Genomic DNA, 13517 nt, shown 5'->3' on the forward strand with positions numbered 1-13517 from the left:
TAAAGCTGGAAAGGAAGACAGGGATTTTTTGTCTATTAATATTTTCTTTACCATTAAATTCAATGACAGCTTCAGCAGGAGCTAAAGTAAGAGAGAAAGAGAGAAAGTCATGAACTGTAAATGTCTTATACCTAGACATCCCAGAGCCGAACACATTTGTGGGTTTTAACATTTAAGCATCAATTCAATTTTTTAAGTGTTTCTGTCCATTTTGGCACCTCCCGGATATAGTTCATAAGTAATGAAGTCCAGGCATGGTCACAGAGCACATGCTGGCAGCTTGGGTGTGTTCAAACCAGAAAGTGTGAATTATCTCAGAAGTCAGGGCTGGGTCGATTTTCCTAGTCCAAAGGGCAGAGTACAGAGAGAAAGCCATAATCCCAATACAGTAAATGAATTTTTAAGCACATATTCTGAAAAAAACCTGCAACCTATCAAAAAAAAAAAAAGGTCAAATAATCAAGTTTTACTTATAATGAAAATTCAGGTCTTCAAAATTCTCTGAAAACAGAAAGTGACAAGAAACGTATAAATTGTATCTTAAATAATAACAGACACAGATAAAAATTCAAATCACCCCAAATGGTCCGGAAAGAAAACTTCAGTCTTTTGCCCCTCCATGCCTCTCAGTAGAAGGATGATCTGGTATATACAAACAAAAATGTACATTACCTAAAGAGGCTGCCCTACTGTTTGGGGGTGCCCTTTTTCTTTTTCTTTTCGCTTGTTTTATGAGGGTCTTTTTTTTGTCAAACATAAGGCAATAACTAAAAATAAAGAAAGTCATTTAAGTTTTCTACATTTCCAAGAAAGCTGTCTTCTTAAGAGCAGTAAGGAATGGGCCTCCCTGGTGCTACAAGAGGTTAAGTCTCAACACTATGAAACTATCCATAGCCACTGCAGCATGAGTTCGTTCCCTGGCCAGGGAGCTAACCCACATGGCACAGCACACCTCTCCTATCTGGATCACTGCTCCCCTCAGCAGTGTATTTCAGTAGATCTATCTGTCCTGCTCCCCACTCTGTCTGGTGAATCTTCTTACCATCCCCAACACCTCTTGCCTATACCCTAGTTCTTGTATGTATAAATAAATAAATTTTATTTAAAAAAAAAAAAAGAGAACAGTAAGGAATGTAGAAGAGAATGACAGAGGTAGAGGAAGGACAACAGGCAGGATGTAGGACCCAGGCTCCCTGGGCTAAGGAGCCAGGACCTGGATCCACAGTGTCAAATCTCCTGGGTTAAATTTCCTGGGCTTTTAAGTGGTCAATTTGAGAGCAGCCAAAACCAGCCAGCCATGCCCAGTTCTCAGGACCAGTTTGCCTCAGAAATGCACTGTTGTTCAAATACAAGGAAAGCTGATCCCTGAGGCCCTTCCATCGGAATGTGGCAGGGTGAGGGCCCCATGGCTCCTGCTCTTGGGAAATGAGAATTCTCACAGGGCATCCCTGCAGACACTGGGGCTCATACTTGTAAAGGGCTGATTGGTATGGCTCAAATATAACCTTCCTACAGCTGAAACAAACATGTTTTTCCTTTAAAACATTCCAGAGAACAGACATGTACAGGGAAGTGACGACTCCAAAGGGTCAACATTTTTTTTGAGAAAAGTTCAAACATTTTTACATACAAGGTACTGACTGGATATGTAGAGGTCACATCCTGCCCTAAAGTTTACTCTCTGGTGGGACAGAGCGGACTGACAAAACACCACCAAGCGCTTGTGACAATTGCTGCCTTTTCTTTCTAACTTTGAAGCATGAGAACATAATTCAACATGAAAAGAAACTCCTAGAAAGTATACAGTTTCAGCACAAAGAAGGACTCACATACAGATGAGGTTCTCAACTCCTTTAAACCCCAAGAGACTATAAATAAAGAACAATCTTCATTTCACATGGACCCAACGAAATGAGTGAATGCTGCCTCCTCATATTAAACACAGGAGGCTCCTGGGAAGGCAAAGCAAAGGAAGACCATTGGGCCTGCATGTTGCTTCATCATTTCAATGTGTGTTCATCTCAAGGGGCCCCTTGTCTGTGGGCCTGGTGTGGACTGGTCAGGGTACATTGCCTGTATTTCCCTTCCATGCAAAATCTCAACCATGACTTGTAACATGAGTCACCGCCACAGTAACCAAGCATGGGTGACACAGGGGATTATGGTCTCAGGGGAGGAAAGAAGCAGGAAGCAAAGAATAGAGCCCAACGTCATATTTGAGAAGGACTTCGAACTTCCTTAGATGAAGAAATTTTAAAAAGCAGTTCCTTATCGTCCCCAGAGGAGGGGTAAAAAGGTTGAAAATTAAGTGGGGTTAGGAGTTGAGAACATCTGAAAGGGTTCTGAAGAGAAGTGATTCTATAAGTAAAATGTCAGCTTCTTTTGGTAGCCTAGAAACCACGCATAACAAACAGGGACAAAATGTTTATGACCTATAAAACATTTGTGGGGTGCTAAGTGGTTCAACAAGTTTTGTTACTGACCAAAGTAGTTGGTCATCATTATCTAGCTCTGAATACAGAATTACCAATCAGTCAACCTGGCTTGCCTAAGTGCACCTGCCCCTCTGCCCACTGTCAACTACTTGGAAGAACCCCTGGTGCATCATGAGAGCTGTAAACAGCTCATTTTTTTATTCCAAATCCCTGAAACAGCCCTTGTAGCAGCACTGAAAGGTTACCCGCCATCAAGCTCAACCTAAAAGCTGGTAAATGACATAGTAAAGGACAGAGAACAGGAAAAAAGGTGGATGAAATGCTTTTCTACATGGATTCGCTCTATAGAAATTCACTTAGAAAGTAATCAAAAAAAAAATACAGAAAACAGTTCTGTTATTTTTTAACAAATGACTCACTTGTGGTTAATCTCACCTTATTATTTTATATCTTTTCTTGAAGTCTTTTTCCTGTACAATTTAACAGTTACTAGCTGAGAGACAAGTTCACATAATCTCTCCTTGGCTTAGCCTCCTCCTCTGAAACAGGGTTAAAAGCACCCATTTTATAAGTATGTTATTAGATCAGATGGCTTAATAAATGTCAAGTGCTTAGAACAGTGCCTAGTGCTTAATAGGCACTCAATAAGTGCTAGCTATAGTTATTACCTAGTTGTAACCAGACAGCACATGCAATTTTATCTGTGATGTGTTATACATTATTGCCTCGTAGTCTTCATACCCATCATTTTTAAAGGTTCTGTGATACTCTGTGGAGTGTATATGTACCATAGTTTACCCGTCTTTCTGATGGTTCCCAAAAGATGGTAACAGTTCTGGTCAACTTTATTCCTAGGTACCCAAAAGTATCCATGAAATACAAATAACAGGGACTTGCATTTTAAGGAGCAGGAAAGACTCAATTACAAAATTCATTTGCATTATGCAATTTTCAAAACTAAAAAGTATCTTTTCTATAACTTATTGAGAGCTTTAATGGTCCTCAGAACTCTTCAGGGTTTTGATGCAGGCAAGAGAGACCAGAAGCAGAGGGCCTCCAAGATGTTTTGGAGACGTGTCCAGACGGCATAATTGACTGGTGTATAAGGATCCAGACATGTTTTCTAAGTTGAAAGCAATGCTAGACTCCTTGTAGACAAAGACTAAAGGAAAGAGCAAGCATTGGTATTTTATGATTCTCTAAGAATTAGAAAAACCAGTGCATTTTTAAACATGTAAGGTTACCACTCCTGCAATCATACTTACCATTTTTTTAAAAGATTTATTTATGCATACAAGAACTGGGGTACAGACCAGAGGTGCGGGGGTGAGAGGATTCACCAGAGACAGAGTGGGGAACAGAACAGGCAGACTGACTAAAATAACTGCTGAGGGGAGCAGCAGGTGAGACAGAAGAGGTCTGCTGTGCCGTGTGGGTCACCTCCCTGGCTGGGGATGGATCTCGTGGTGCAGTACCTGTCAATTGCTTCATAGTGCTGATGCTTAACCTCTTGTGCCACCATGGGAGGCCCACTTACTATTTTTTTTTAACTTGGCTGTAGCCCAAAAAGCCACAAATGTTAATATTCTACCATCAGATCAGGCATCTCACCTCTTACCCGAGTGTCAAAGCCAAAGATGTAGTCTACTTGGTCTGCCAAAGACCAGCCTTGTGGCAACTGTGGGGCCTTTACCATTCACACAAACAGACTTTCAAGAGAGAAATGAATATGCAATGAATTGGCTTGTTCAGGACAAAGGAAAAACAAACAAACAGCCTCAGCATGACATATATCAAAGAATGGTGACCTGAATAGAATAGTGCATTCTCTACCCCACAAACAGACTGGCGCACTCCTTTCTAGGAGAGCTCCTGGCAATGAAGTGGAATAGCTATGATTTCTCTTAAAATCAAGGCAAGTCCAAGGGGGGAGGAGGAAAAAAAAAAACAAAAACCCATACCAACAGCATTAAACAGCAAATGATTAATATGAGAAGTTCCATTTTGTGTGTCACAGTTTACTAAATGAGAAAGGAAAACCCCAAAAGAATTGGTGCTGTGGGAGGTGACAGACTTGAAAAATCCTGAGACCCAGACTGCCACTGGTGCTCTTCACATCAGACACCTATTCTTTATGATGACAAGAGGCCTTGACCGGCTAAGTTTTCTGGAAGCCTTAATTGTTCTAGCTCAGTTAGATATGGCCTTTCTAATAAAAGGGTATTTAACAGTGAAGTGTGCAACAGCCACACCTCAGAAATATTTCTCTGGGATTTCTTATAAATGCCTCCCTTCCATGCCATTCAGAGACCGGCATTCAGGAAAAGACACGTAATTACCACTCTTTTTTTCTCTCCACAAGCACATTCCTGAATGTATCCTTCAGGGACACCCTGGAGACTAAAGCCCTTGATTTTTCTCTAAAAGATTATCTACAGGCCTCTCCCTGAAGGAAAGGAATTTCTCACTCATTAGTGGCTAAGAGCAACTCATTTACCAAAGACATCTATAGCCACCAAGTTGCAGAGGGTAACCTGCTTCTTCCAAAAGGAAAGTGTCCAGAAAGGGAACTGGCAAGCAAGTCATGTCCACAACTGGGAACCTGAAAGAAGCAGGGCTTTGACCTGGGTAAATATAAGATTAAGCAGTCCTCCCAGCGGACAAGGCAAATGCTGCCTGCCCTGTGCCTACAGGAACCACACCAACCCACTCATCCACCTTGATGACCTTTATGAGCCCTTGTGTTGGGTCAAACAGCCACAGAGCAAAGAACAAGTTCCCAGCAGTCTCTGCTTAAAGGGCAGCATCTCATGCATAGCTGGCAAAAGTCAGTTTCTTCCTGGACCAGCTGTGCATGAGATGCCACCCAGGACCACTTAAGGGGACCACAACCCACTCACTAACTTCTTTCCAAAATCACTGTTCTTGGCAACAGACAAATTTCTTTAAAAACCACTATTAGGGGCCTCCCCTGGTGGTGCAGAAGTTGAGCGCTGGGCTGCGAGACTGCCCACAGCCTCTGCAGCGCAGGTTTGTTCCCTGGCACCGGCGAGGGTCCCACCAAAAAAAAAAAAAAAAGCCAATATTAGGATCCGGTATTGATTTTGTTGGAATTCAAAGGCCCTAAGGCTTAGAGCTCTACACCAGACCCAGAACCAAAGGCTAAGCAGAGAACTGCTCTGAGATGAAGATAAAGCCTAAAATGACCTCCTGTCACTTTCTCCACTTGGCCTAGGGCTTCTTAATCATTCTGGAGCTAAGCCAGAGCTGGCATTCTCTCTAAAAGAACAGGGTGAGAAGCACAATCTTCCAGGACACATGGCAATTAAAACTGTAGTATTTTAATGGAGATCTAAGATTATTGTTAAGTGGAAGAAGAGTTAGTGATGTCAGCAAATATATGGTAAAGTCAATGACATTTTGGTAAGCGTGTGTACTGGTTTTAATGTAACTGTGATGTTTTTCCAATAATAACTACAACCAAATGTTATGTCGGATATTATTTATAAAAACTCCTCTAATGGTAGTTAAACACAATGGAAGTCTTTATAACCAAAGGGAAGCTTAAGCACAGTGAAAAAGCATAAGACTTTCCTACTCTTACCTTTCCTAAAGTGAAAAACATAAAAGTGGTTGACCTACTTGTCTCCAGAGTTTCATTTTTCTCTGAGTTCATTTTTTTCTCATGTGATATATACCTTTTGTGATATATACTGTTCTTAGCCCTGTCTTGCTTGAAGCAGAGACTTTATCAGCTTTTAGTGCCTACACAACTACACTAGTACAAACCAGAGTTGGTCTGTAGGAATGCTGTAACTGCCTTAAGATATACATATACACATCCTGGTTTCAATGGTGTTTTACTAATTTGCTTCAACAGAAAATTCCACTCACAGGTGTCTCTTTGCAATGGTGTGACCTCACTCCAATATCACAGTGACTGTTGGGGAAAGAAGGCAGCAGCCACTTCCTGGTACATTTGCAAGAGCAAGCACTCTTTGTATTACTTGTTCATTCTTATCACTTCCTCTCACATCCAATCGATCACAAGTCGGGCCAACCGAACCCTCAACATATTTCTCAAATCCACACGCTGTTACAGGGCAACCCCGATATAAAATGGGTTGCCTGACTGTGGGTCCTCACCCACGCACTTAAAGGGGACTTAAACTGCAGGCACACATAAAAGGTTAATCAAAGGTTTATTTGCAAGGAAAGGGAAAATGAGGAAATGAACAAGAGGGAAATAAATTCCTGTATGGAGTTTGCTCAGGACATCCATTCCCCCTAACACCACCTCTGTCCATCTCCATGGCCATCACCCTAAGTTCAAGCCACCATTGTTGGTTGCCTAGATTACTGCAAAAGCTTACCATTTTCTCTGTCTGATTTCAGCCTCAGCCTGTTTCAAATGCATTCTACGCCCAACAGCCACAGCGATTTTTGAAAAACTGGATCACACCACCCCTCTGTTTTTCACATCCAGAGGCTGCTTCCCATTGCTCTTAAATAAAGCCCTGCCTTCCTCTTCAGCACAATCTATACAACATGTGCCGGGATGTATCTGCCTCTGGGCAATTGTACAGGGTCCTCTCCTCTCCAGCCCCTTCCTCTTCTCTTCACTAGAAAAATTCCTCCCTAATTCTTCAGGTCTAAGCCTCAGACAAGCTATTTGCAATTCCCTTTAAATTATGTCCTTCCTGCTCTCTTCTCTTCTGATACCCTTTCTCTTCCTCCACAGTATTCACAATACATTATTATTTATGCATGTGTTCATTTGTTTAATATCTCTGTCTCCCCCCACAAAGCTCTGAGCTTCCTGAAAGCAGGTTACCATGTCTATTTTGGTCACCACTGTTTATACTGTATACCTACAGCCCAGCACATAGTAGGTAGTAAAAAAATACTTATTCAAAGTATGTTTGAACTTTAAAGACAAGGGGGGCATCATTAGCTGAATGTCTTAAAATGAAATCATAATCAAATTAATACCATGAATAAACATGAGGGAACATCTCTTACCACCCTAACGAACAATGACTTTGAAGTGCTCTCCCCTTCTTAGTCATTTCATTCCAGTGCTTTAAGCAGGTTGGGGTTATTTATCTCAGAACAGACTGAAAACTTGGTCTTTGGGCACAGGGGAAGGAGGGGGGTTTGGGTGGATGTAGGACAGGGTAAGAGGTGGGAGGGTTTCCAGTAAGGCTCAATGCTTTCTTTAAGGGGATTCCCAAGAAAGAAAAATAGCTAGTAGCAAAAATTTCTGCTGAAATTTTTCAATCTATTACAGAAAACCTAAATGTGGTTAGGAAGCCAAAAGGAATAAGCATGAACACTGATTGGTCATAATTTGTGAATTATAGATTTCTATGGTCATCTAAGTCATTTCTCTAAACCCAACTCTTTCAGGAAAACAATCATTTAGACTTTACTTCTTTCTAATAATTCAGTTTGCCATTGGCAACTGATTATGGCATCTTAAGACACTTGTAGTTCTCTAAAATATCTCATATTTATTGTCATCCTGATCCTTTTGTATGCAACCAAATTCCTTCTCGAATCTTCAGGGGGAGCTAAGAAAATGACTCTTCATCACTCACACTCTCTTCCTATCTGGAAGACTATGACAGTATTAAGTTTCAAGATATTTAGTTACACCCTGGTCACGAACCTGAATGTATATTTATTATAATCTGTCCTGACAAGTTTATTTCCCTCAATTGTACTGTTCTTTGTATACTAAAAAGGTATTTTTAAATCAATCCATGTTCCTAAACTATATGAGACTAGAGGACTGAGCAGAGAATCCTCCAAGTTGATCACTTGATTCTGCCTCTCAGATTTTCATGTTTGTTTTATGATGAGGACCCAGGTGTTTAACAGGTAAGTGTAAGGCAAAATCAATTCACTTCAATTTCTTTTCTTTTTTTAAGTTTTTTTTTTTTTTTTTTCAAAGATTTACTTCTTTATTTATACAAGCACTGGGTACAGTCAGAAGTGCGGGAGGGTGAGAGAATTCACCAGAGCCAGAGCGGGGAGCAGAACAGGCAGACTGACGAAACACACTGCTGAGGGGAGCAGCGGGCGTGGCAGGAGAGGTCTGTTGGGCCATGTGGGACCCTCGCAGGTGGCCGGGGATCGAACTGGCGCTGCAGAGGCTGCGGGCAGCTTCACAGCCCAGCGCTCAACCGCTGCGCCACCAGAGAGGCCCTCACTTCAATTTCTTAACTGAAGGGGACACAAATTCTTTCCTATAAATATATCCTATCAATATGTTAGCCTCTGTTTGGTGTTTAAAGTTGTGTGTCACATACTAAATATGAGATCCACAAAATCTGAGTCTTAAGCATAGGCTCTTGACTCCAAAAATAATAGATGGGGGCTTATCAAGAGAACGAATGGAAATATTAACACAGTTAGCTATTAACACTTTGGCTTCAGGACTCATGACAAAAGTCAGCCTCCATAGCAGCAACTCTTTGCTGTTGATTAACATATATGCACACACATATATGCACTCACACACACACACACAGACCTATAGGCCAAGATTTGAACTTTTGTTTTGCTTCCGGTTTTTAACTTCTAAATAAGAGTTAAACCGTTAATAACTAGTTCAAATGATTTCCCTGACTGAACCAGTTTCTTTCAGTTTAACTTCCACCTGTGTGGATATCTCATGGTTCCAGTTATCTTGAGCACTCAAATGATCAGACAGGCTTAGTTTAAGTGGGTTCTCTGAGACATTGGAAAGTCCCAGGAAATAGTAGATGGAAAATATGCAATTTCCCTTACCTGCTAGAGGAGCAAAGAAGCCTTCCTTTGCAGTTATTAAAAAAAAAAAAAAAATCAGCTAAGCACTATTTTTTCTACAAGTTGACACTGTGACTAAATGGTAATCAGCTCATATAGCAGACAGGAGTAGGCATCTGGGTTTAGGATTACATTAGAGAGGATAACAAAAATAAAGATACAGAGGCTGAACCCTTCCTGGAAAAGAGAATTTAAGGACAGTTTTTCATTCTTCACAAAACATTAACAGAAACTTTTGAGTCCATACACAGGCTCCATAATGCAGGAACCCAGAAACATCTTACAAATATCAATTAAGTCCGACAACAAGCTCCACCTACAAATAGGGAAACTTGGGTGTTTAGAAACTAAGCAGACTGAAGCCTAACAATGAGTCAGGACCCAAGTGAGAAGTAGGCCCAGGAATCTGTAATCCCCATCTCTGGCAGGGAGATACCATCTATCTTTCAAGGGAATAAAAGTTCACATAAAAAAAGGATGGCAGAGCCAGAAGTTAGCATCCACACATCCTGGGATGAGACAAGACAAAGGACTTAGCTAGCTGCTCCACTGGAGCTGGAAAAGAAGCCATCCAGGTCCCAAATGTCATTTAATCAGATAGAAAATTAGCATTGCTTCAGTTCATCCTTAGCAAAGACACTGCTCACCTTATGGTTTGTAAATTGATGCCATGAGACACTCCATCCAGCCTCACCTCAAGGCTCTCTATTTTTATCTGATTTGAGCTCAGAAATACCCATTCATCTTTGGCCAGATAAGAGAATAAGGTGTTATATTTTCAAGCATGCATACGAAACTGGACCCACCCCACAGAAAAAGGAGTCTGGTAACTTCAAACCCTCTGGCTTTTCCTGTCTCCTTCACTAGGTAAAGTTACAATACTGTTTATATCTAAAACACACAAAGTGAATTGGTATGCTTCACAAACTCTAGGAGCTAGGTGGTAACAGGATGGGTTTGCATATTTAAGGTCCAGCAAAATAACTAATTAAGTTAAGTGAAGCTAGCTTTTAGTATACTAGATTAGTATAATCCAATGTTCTAGTTCCAAACACCTGTGAAAGAAAACCAATAAATCAGTAACACTTTGCAGAGAACTGTCCTTTGCCCAATTTGCCCTGCAGGACTGAGATGCCCTGACACAGAAATCTTGACTGGGGAGCTACATACAGGTGAGCAGCCATCCATCCAGGAGCAGAAATGGAGAGAAACTAACAAACTGTCTCTTTCCCAATTGGACTTATCCAAGGGCAGGCCCTGGTTCCAGCCATCAATGGGAAATCCTTACTAATTAGGGACCCAGAGCAAAAAGGGTTAACATTTTTTTCAGTCTGAAAGTTAAGACCAAACTGTTCAGACATTCTTTGGGGAGGAGGGGCAAATTCTGTCACCAACCCCTTTGTCGTTTTGAAGTGGAGGTGAGGGCTAGCCTTCACCTCCAAGCCTGCATTCCCAAGCCAGCCACCTCCACCCACCCCTCATTTTAATGCCTCTTTTTGGCCCCTGGGTGAGCCTCTAGCGCCAAGGAGTTGCCTGGATTTTACAACCCCAGTTACTGCTCCCTGGCCCAGTAATTCTCAGTTTAAGGAAACATCCAGAAAGTTTCCACATACGCTAAGCCTTGTATCATGCATGCACACTACCTACACAAACAAGACAAATTCGCCAGCCCACATATATTTTCAATTCATCAAAAATTCATTAAGTGCTTACTAATAATGTTCCATGCTCTGAGCACGTCCAGCAGATTCAAAATCACCCCAGGACCTCCCCTGCTTTCAAAGAGACCACAAACTGGGAGAGTTGGGGCGCAATGGTCGAAGAAGTTGAAGCTAGGTGCGAATACTATTCATGCGGGAGGGGATCCCACTCGGAAGTCCTCCCTCGGCCAGTCCCCTGTCCCCCCACCCTCCCACGCCCCCTCCGGGGCACATCACCAACTTGACAGCTGCGCTCCTTCTGAAAGGATCTCGGTGCCCAGGTTACAAGTTCTATCCGCACTGCCCCACCGCCCTGGCCCACACTCACTGGGTCTTTCTGCGGCCCTGGTCCCGGTGCAGGTCCCTCAGGTCCACCTCGGCACGGCCCAGGAACTTGTCCAGGCCGAGCAGAGCGCGGTGCAGCACGGTGAGCTGCAGGGTGGCGGCAGCCGCGGGTGCGGCCCCGGCGGACAGCAGCGGCGGCAGCTCGAATGTGGCCTCCTCGCGCCACACCGGCGCGCCCAGGCTGCGCTCCGACACCGAGGTGGCGTACTTCTCCTTGCCCACCTGGATCACCGCGTACGCGTCGCTCGTGCCCCCGGGGCCCTTGGCCCGCAGGCCCCGCGCCTGCAGCACCGTCACCTGTACGTGCGTTGGGGACCACACGGCCCCCGGGCCCCGGCCCGCCGAGGCCGCCAGCGACATGGTGACGGCGCTGCGGTCAGCTCTCAAAGCAGCAGGAGATCGCCACGACCCACGGCCTCTACGGCCCGCCCCGACGCCCGGGCCACTTTAAGGCTTCCGGCCACGCCCCCTCCGGGGCCCGCCCCTCCCGACCCGGCCACGCCCCTCCCGACCCGGCCACGCCCCTCGAGGGCCTCCCGGCCCCTCCACCTGCCGGCTCCCGCCCGGCTCTACCTCCAGCGCGGGGCGTGGCTCCCCGGCGCCGGGGGCGGGGCTGCGGCGGCCCGGCCGGGCCTGGAGGACGTGTGGGCGGGGCGTGGGGGGTGAGGGACTAGGAGAAGTCGGGTCTGAGTGGCGATGGGCGAGGGATAGGGTCTCCGATGCCGCGGGTCGCACTGTCCAACCGGAACTGACCGCTGCACTGACTCATTTCCAGTCTAGCATCGCCGACTGGCAGGGGTGTCACCTCGTGCAGGTTACGTAACATCTTTTGGTCTCAGTTTCTTCATCTGTGAAATGTGATAACAATCATCTCATGGAATTGCTATTAAAAAAAATAATAATAATAATGTAGGCTGCCACGTGGTGAGAACGCAATAAACGTAGTTATTAGAGCATAATGAGTATGAACATGATCCCAAAGTCACTGCTGCTTCTTTAGACTGTCAGACTGTGTAGGAAGGAGGTTCTGGGATGGTGCCAGGTAGGTGAGGAAGGAGGAGGGTCAAGTGACCTGAAAAGGGGAAGGTGAGGGGGGGGGAGTGACCTATTGGCCCTACCCTCACCAAATAAGGTGAGGTGAAGGGGAAGAAAGGAGGAACTGAAAATAGGATTGCCAAACCAGACATCAGCAGCAGAGGACACCCCCACATACACCCCCAGTTCCACATTTCTCTCTGGATGGAAACTCTTCAGTCTCCATCAACTCCTCATCTCTGGTGAAGAGACAGCCTGTCACTTCCTTGTTCCAGATATCCATTAGATTAGCATTTTCCTTCATTTCCCAATATCCTTCTTTAAAGACTCAACAATTGATCATCAGATTGGAAAGGGTCACTTTGAAGGTTTTTAGGTTTTACAGTTAAGGACAGGCCCAGAGCAGAGACGTGTTTTGTTCAAGATCCCATAACCTCTAGCCAGGACTAGAAACCAGGTCTTCCAGCTCCCATCCAATGTTCTTACTTCATCCCTTGGATCGCTATGAATTTCCCGCCTGGCCTCCACCCTCCACCCAACACTGCACATTGAACTGCTCTAAATCCTACAATATTGACTCACAGCCAACTGCATTAAGCTCAGGCTTAAAAGATTTCATTCCTATTTTGGCCCCACCCTAACTCATTCTCCTCTATCTCCTGAGCAGACTGTAGCCCAGATAATTTTCCCACCCCCAGGCCTTTCCTGACTTGGTTGTCCCCTCCCAGCCTCTGGGCCTGCCCATGTCCTTCCCACTGCAAGGCTTCATTCAGATTTCTCCAAAGCTTGTTTTCCCACATCCCTTTTCAGGGCAGGAACCAGGTGGTAACCTATGTAACTTGTTTTCTCCACAGTCCCAAGCAATAATCTGGGTACACAGGAGGTTCTTAGGAAGTGTATGGAATTGAAGAGTTTGCAGCTATTTCAGCCAACCATGACTACATAATGTTTCCTACAGTGTGGGAAAGGTTTGTTTTGTATGTTGTAAATATTTAACAGTGATGGGAAGAGGAAAGGAAAAGAGGTTCTTTTTCCCTTCTTCATGATCTGTTAACCCCAGAGCTCTGTTCATCACCACAAATATTTACTTAGTATTTACTGTGCCCCACATATTCTAGGTGCTACTATGGGTCCAACAATAAAACCTCATTCCAAGGTACACCATGACAAACGCTATGAAACAAGTCCT

The 13517-nt window shown here is 44.1% G+C and overlaps 1 protein-coding gene across 2 annotated transcripts in view; it reads right to left on the minus strand.

The window, feature by feature from the left end:
- RAB11FIP1 (RAB11 family interacting protein 1) overlaps window positions 1-11696 on the minus strand; it is a 32966-nt gene extending 21270 nt beyond the window's left edge. The window contains exon 1 of one of the 2 annotated variants that reach the window (XM_037526041.2): window positions 11277-11696. In XM_037526041.2, the coding sequence (XP_037381938.1) occupies window positions 11277-11653 (377 nt within the window). In that variant the 5' untranslated portion in view covers window positions 11654-11696. The remainder of the gene's footprint in view (window positions 1-11276) is intronic. The other variant, XM_037526042.2, reaches the window with a different exon arrangement.
- Window positions 11697-13517: the final 1821 nt, after the last annotated feature.

The sequence above is a fragment of the Talpa occidentalis genome, unplaced genomic scaffold (assembly GCF_014898055.3).
Source record: "Talpa occidentalis isolate TD23 unplaced genomic scaffold, MPIMG_talOcc4v2.1 talOcc4.4, whole genome shotgun sequence".
Taxonomy (NCBI): Eukaryota; Metazoa; Chordata; class Mammalia; order Eulipotyphla; family Talpidae; genus Talpa; species Talpa occidentalis.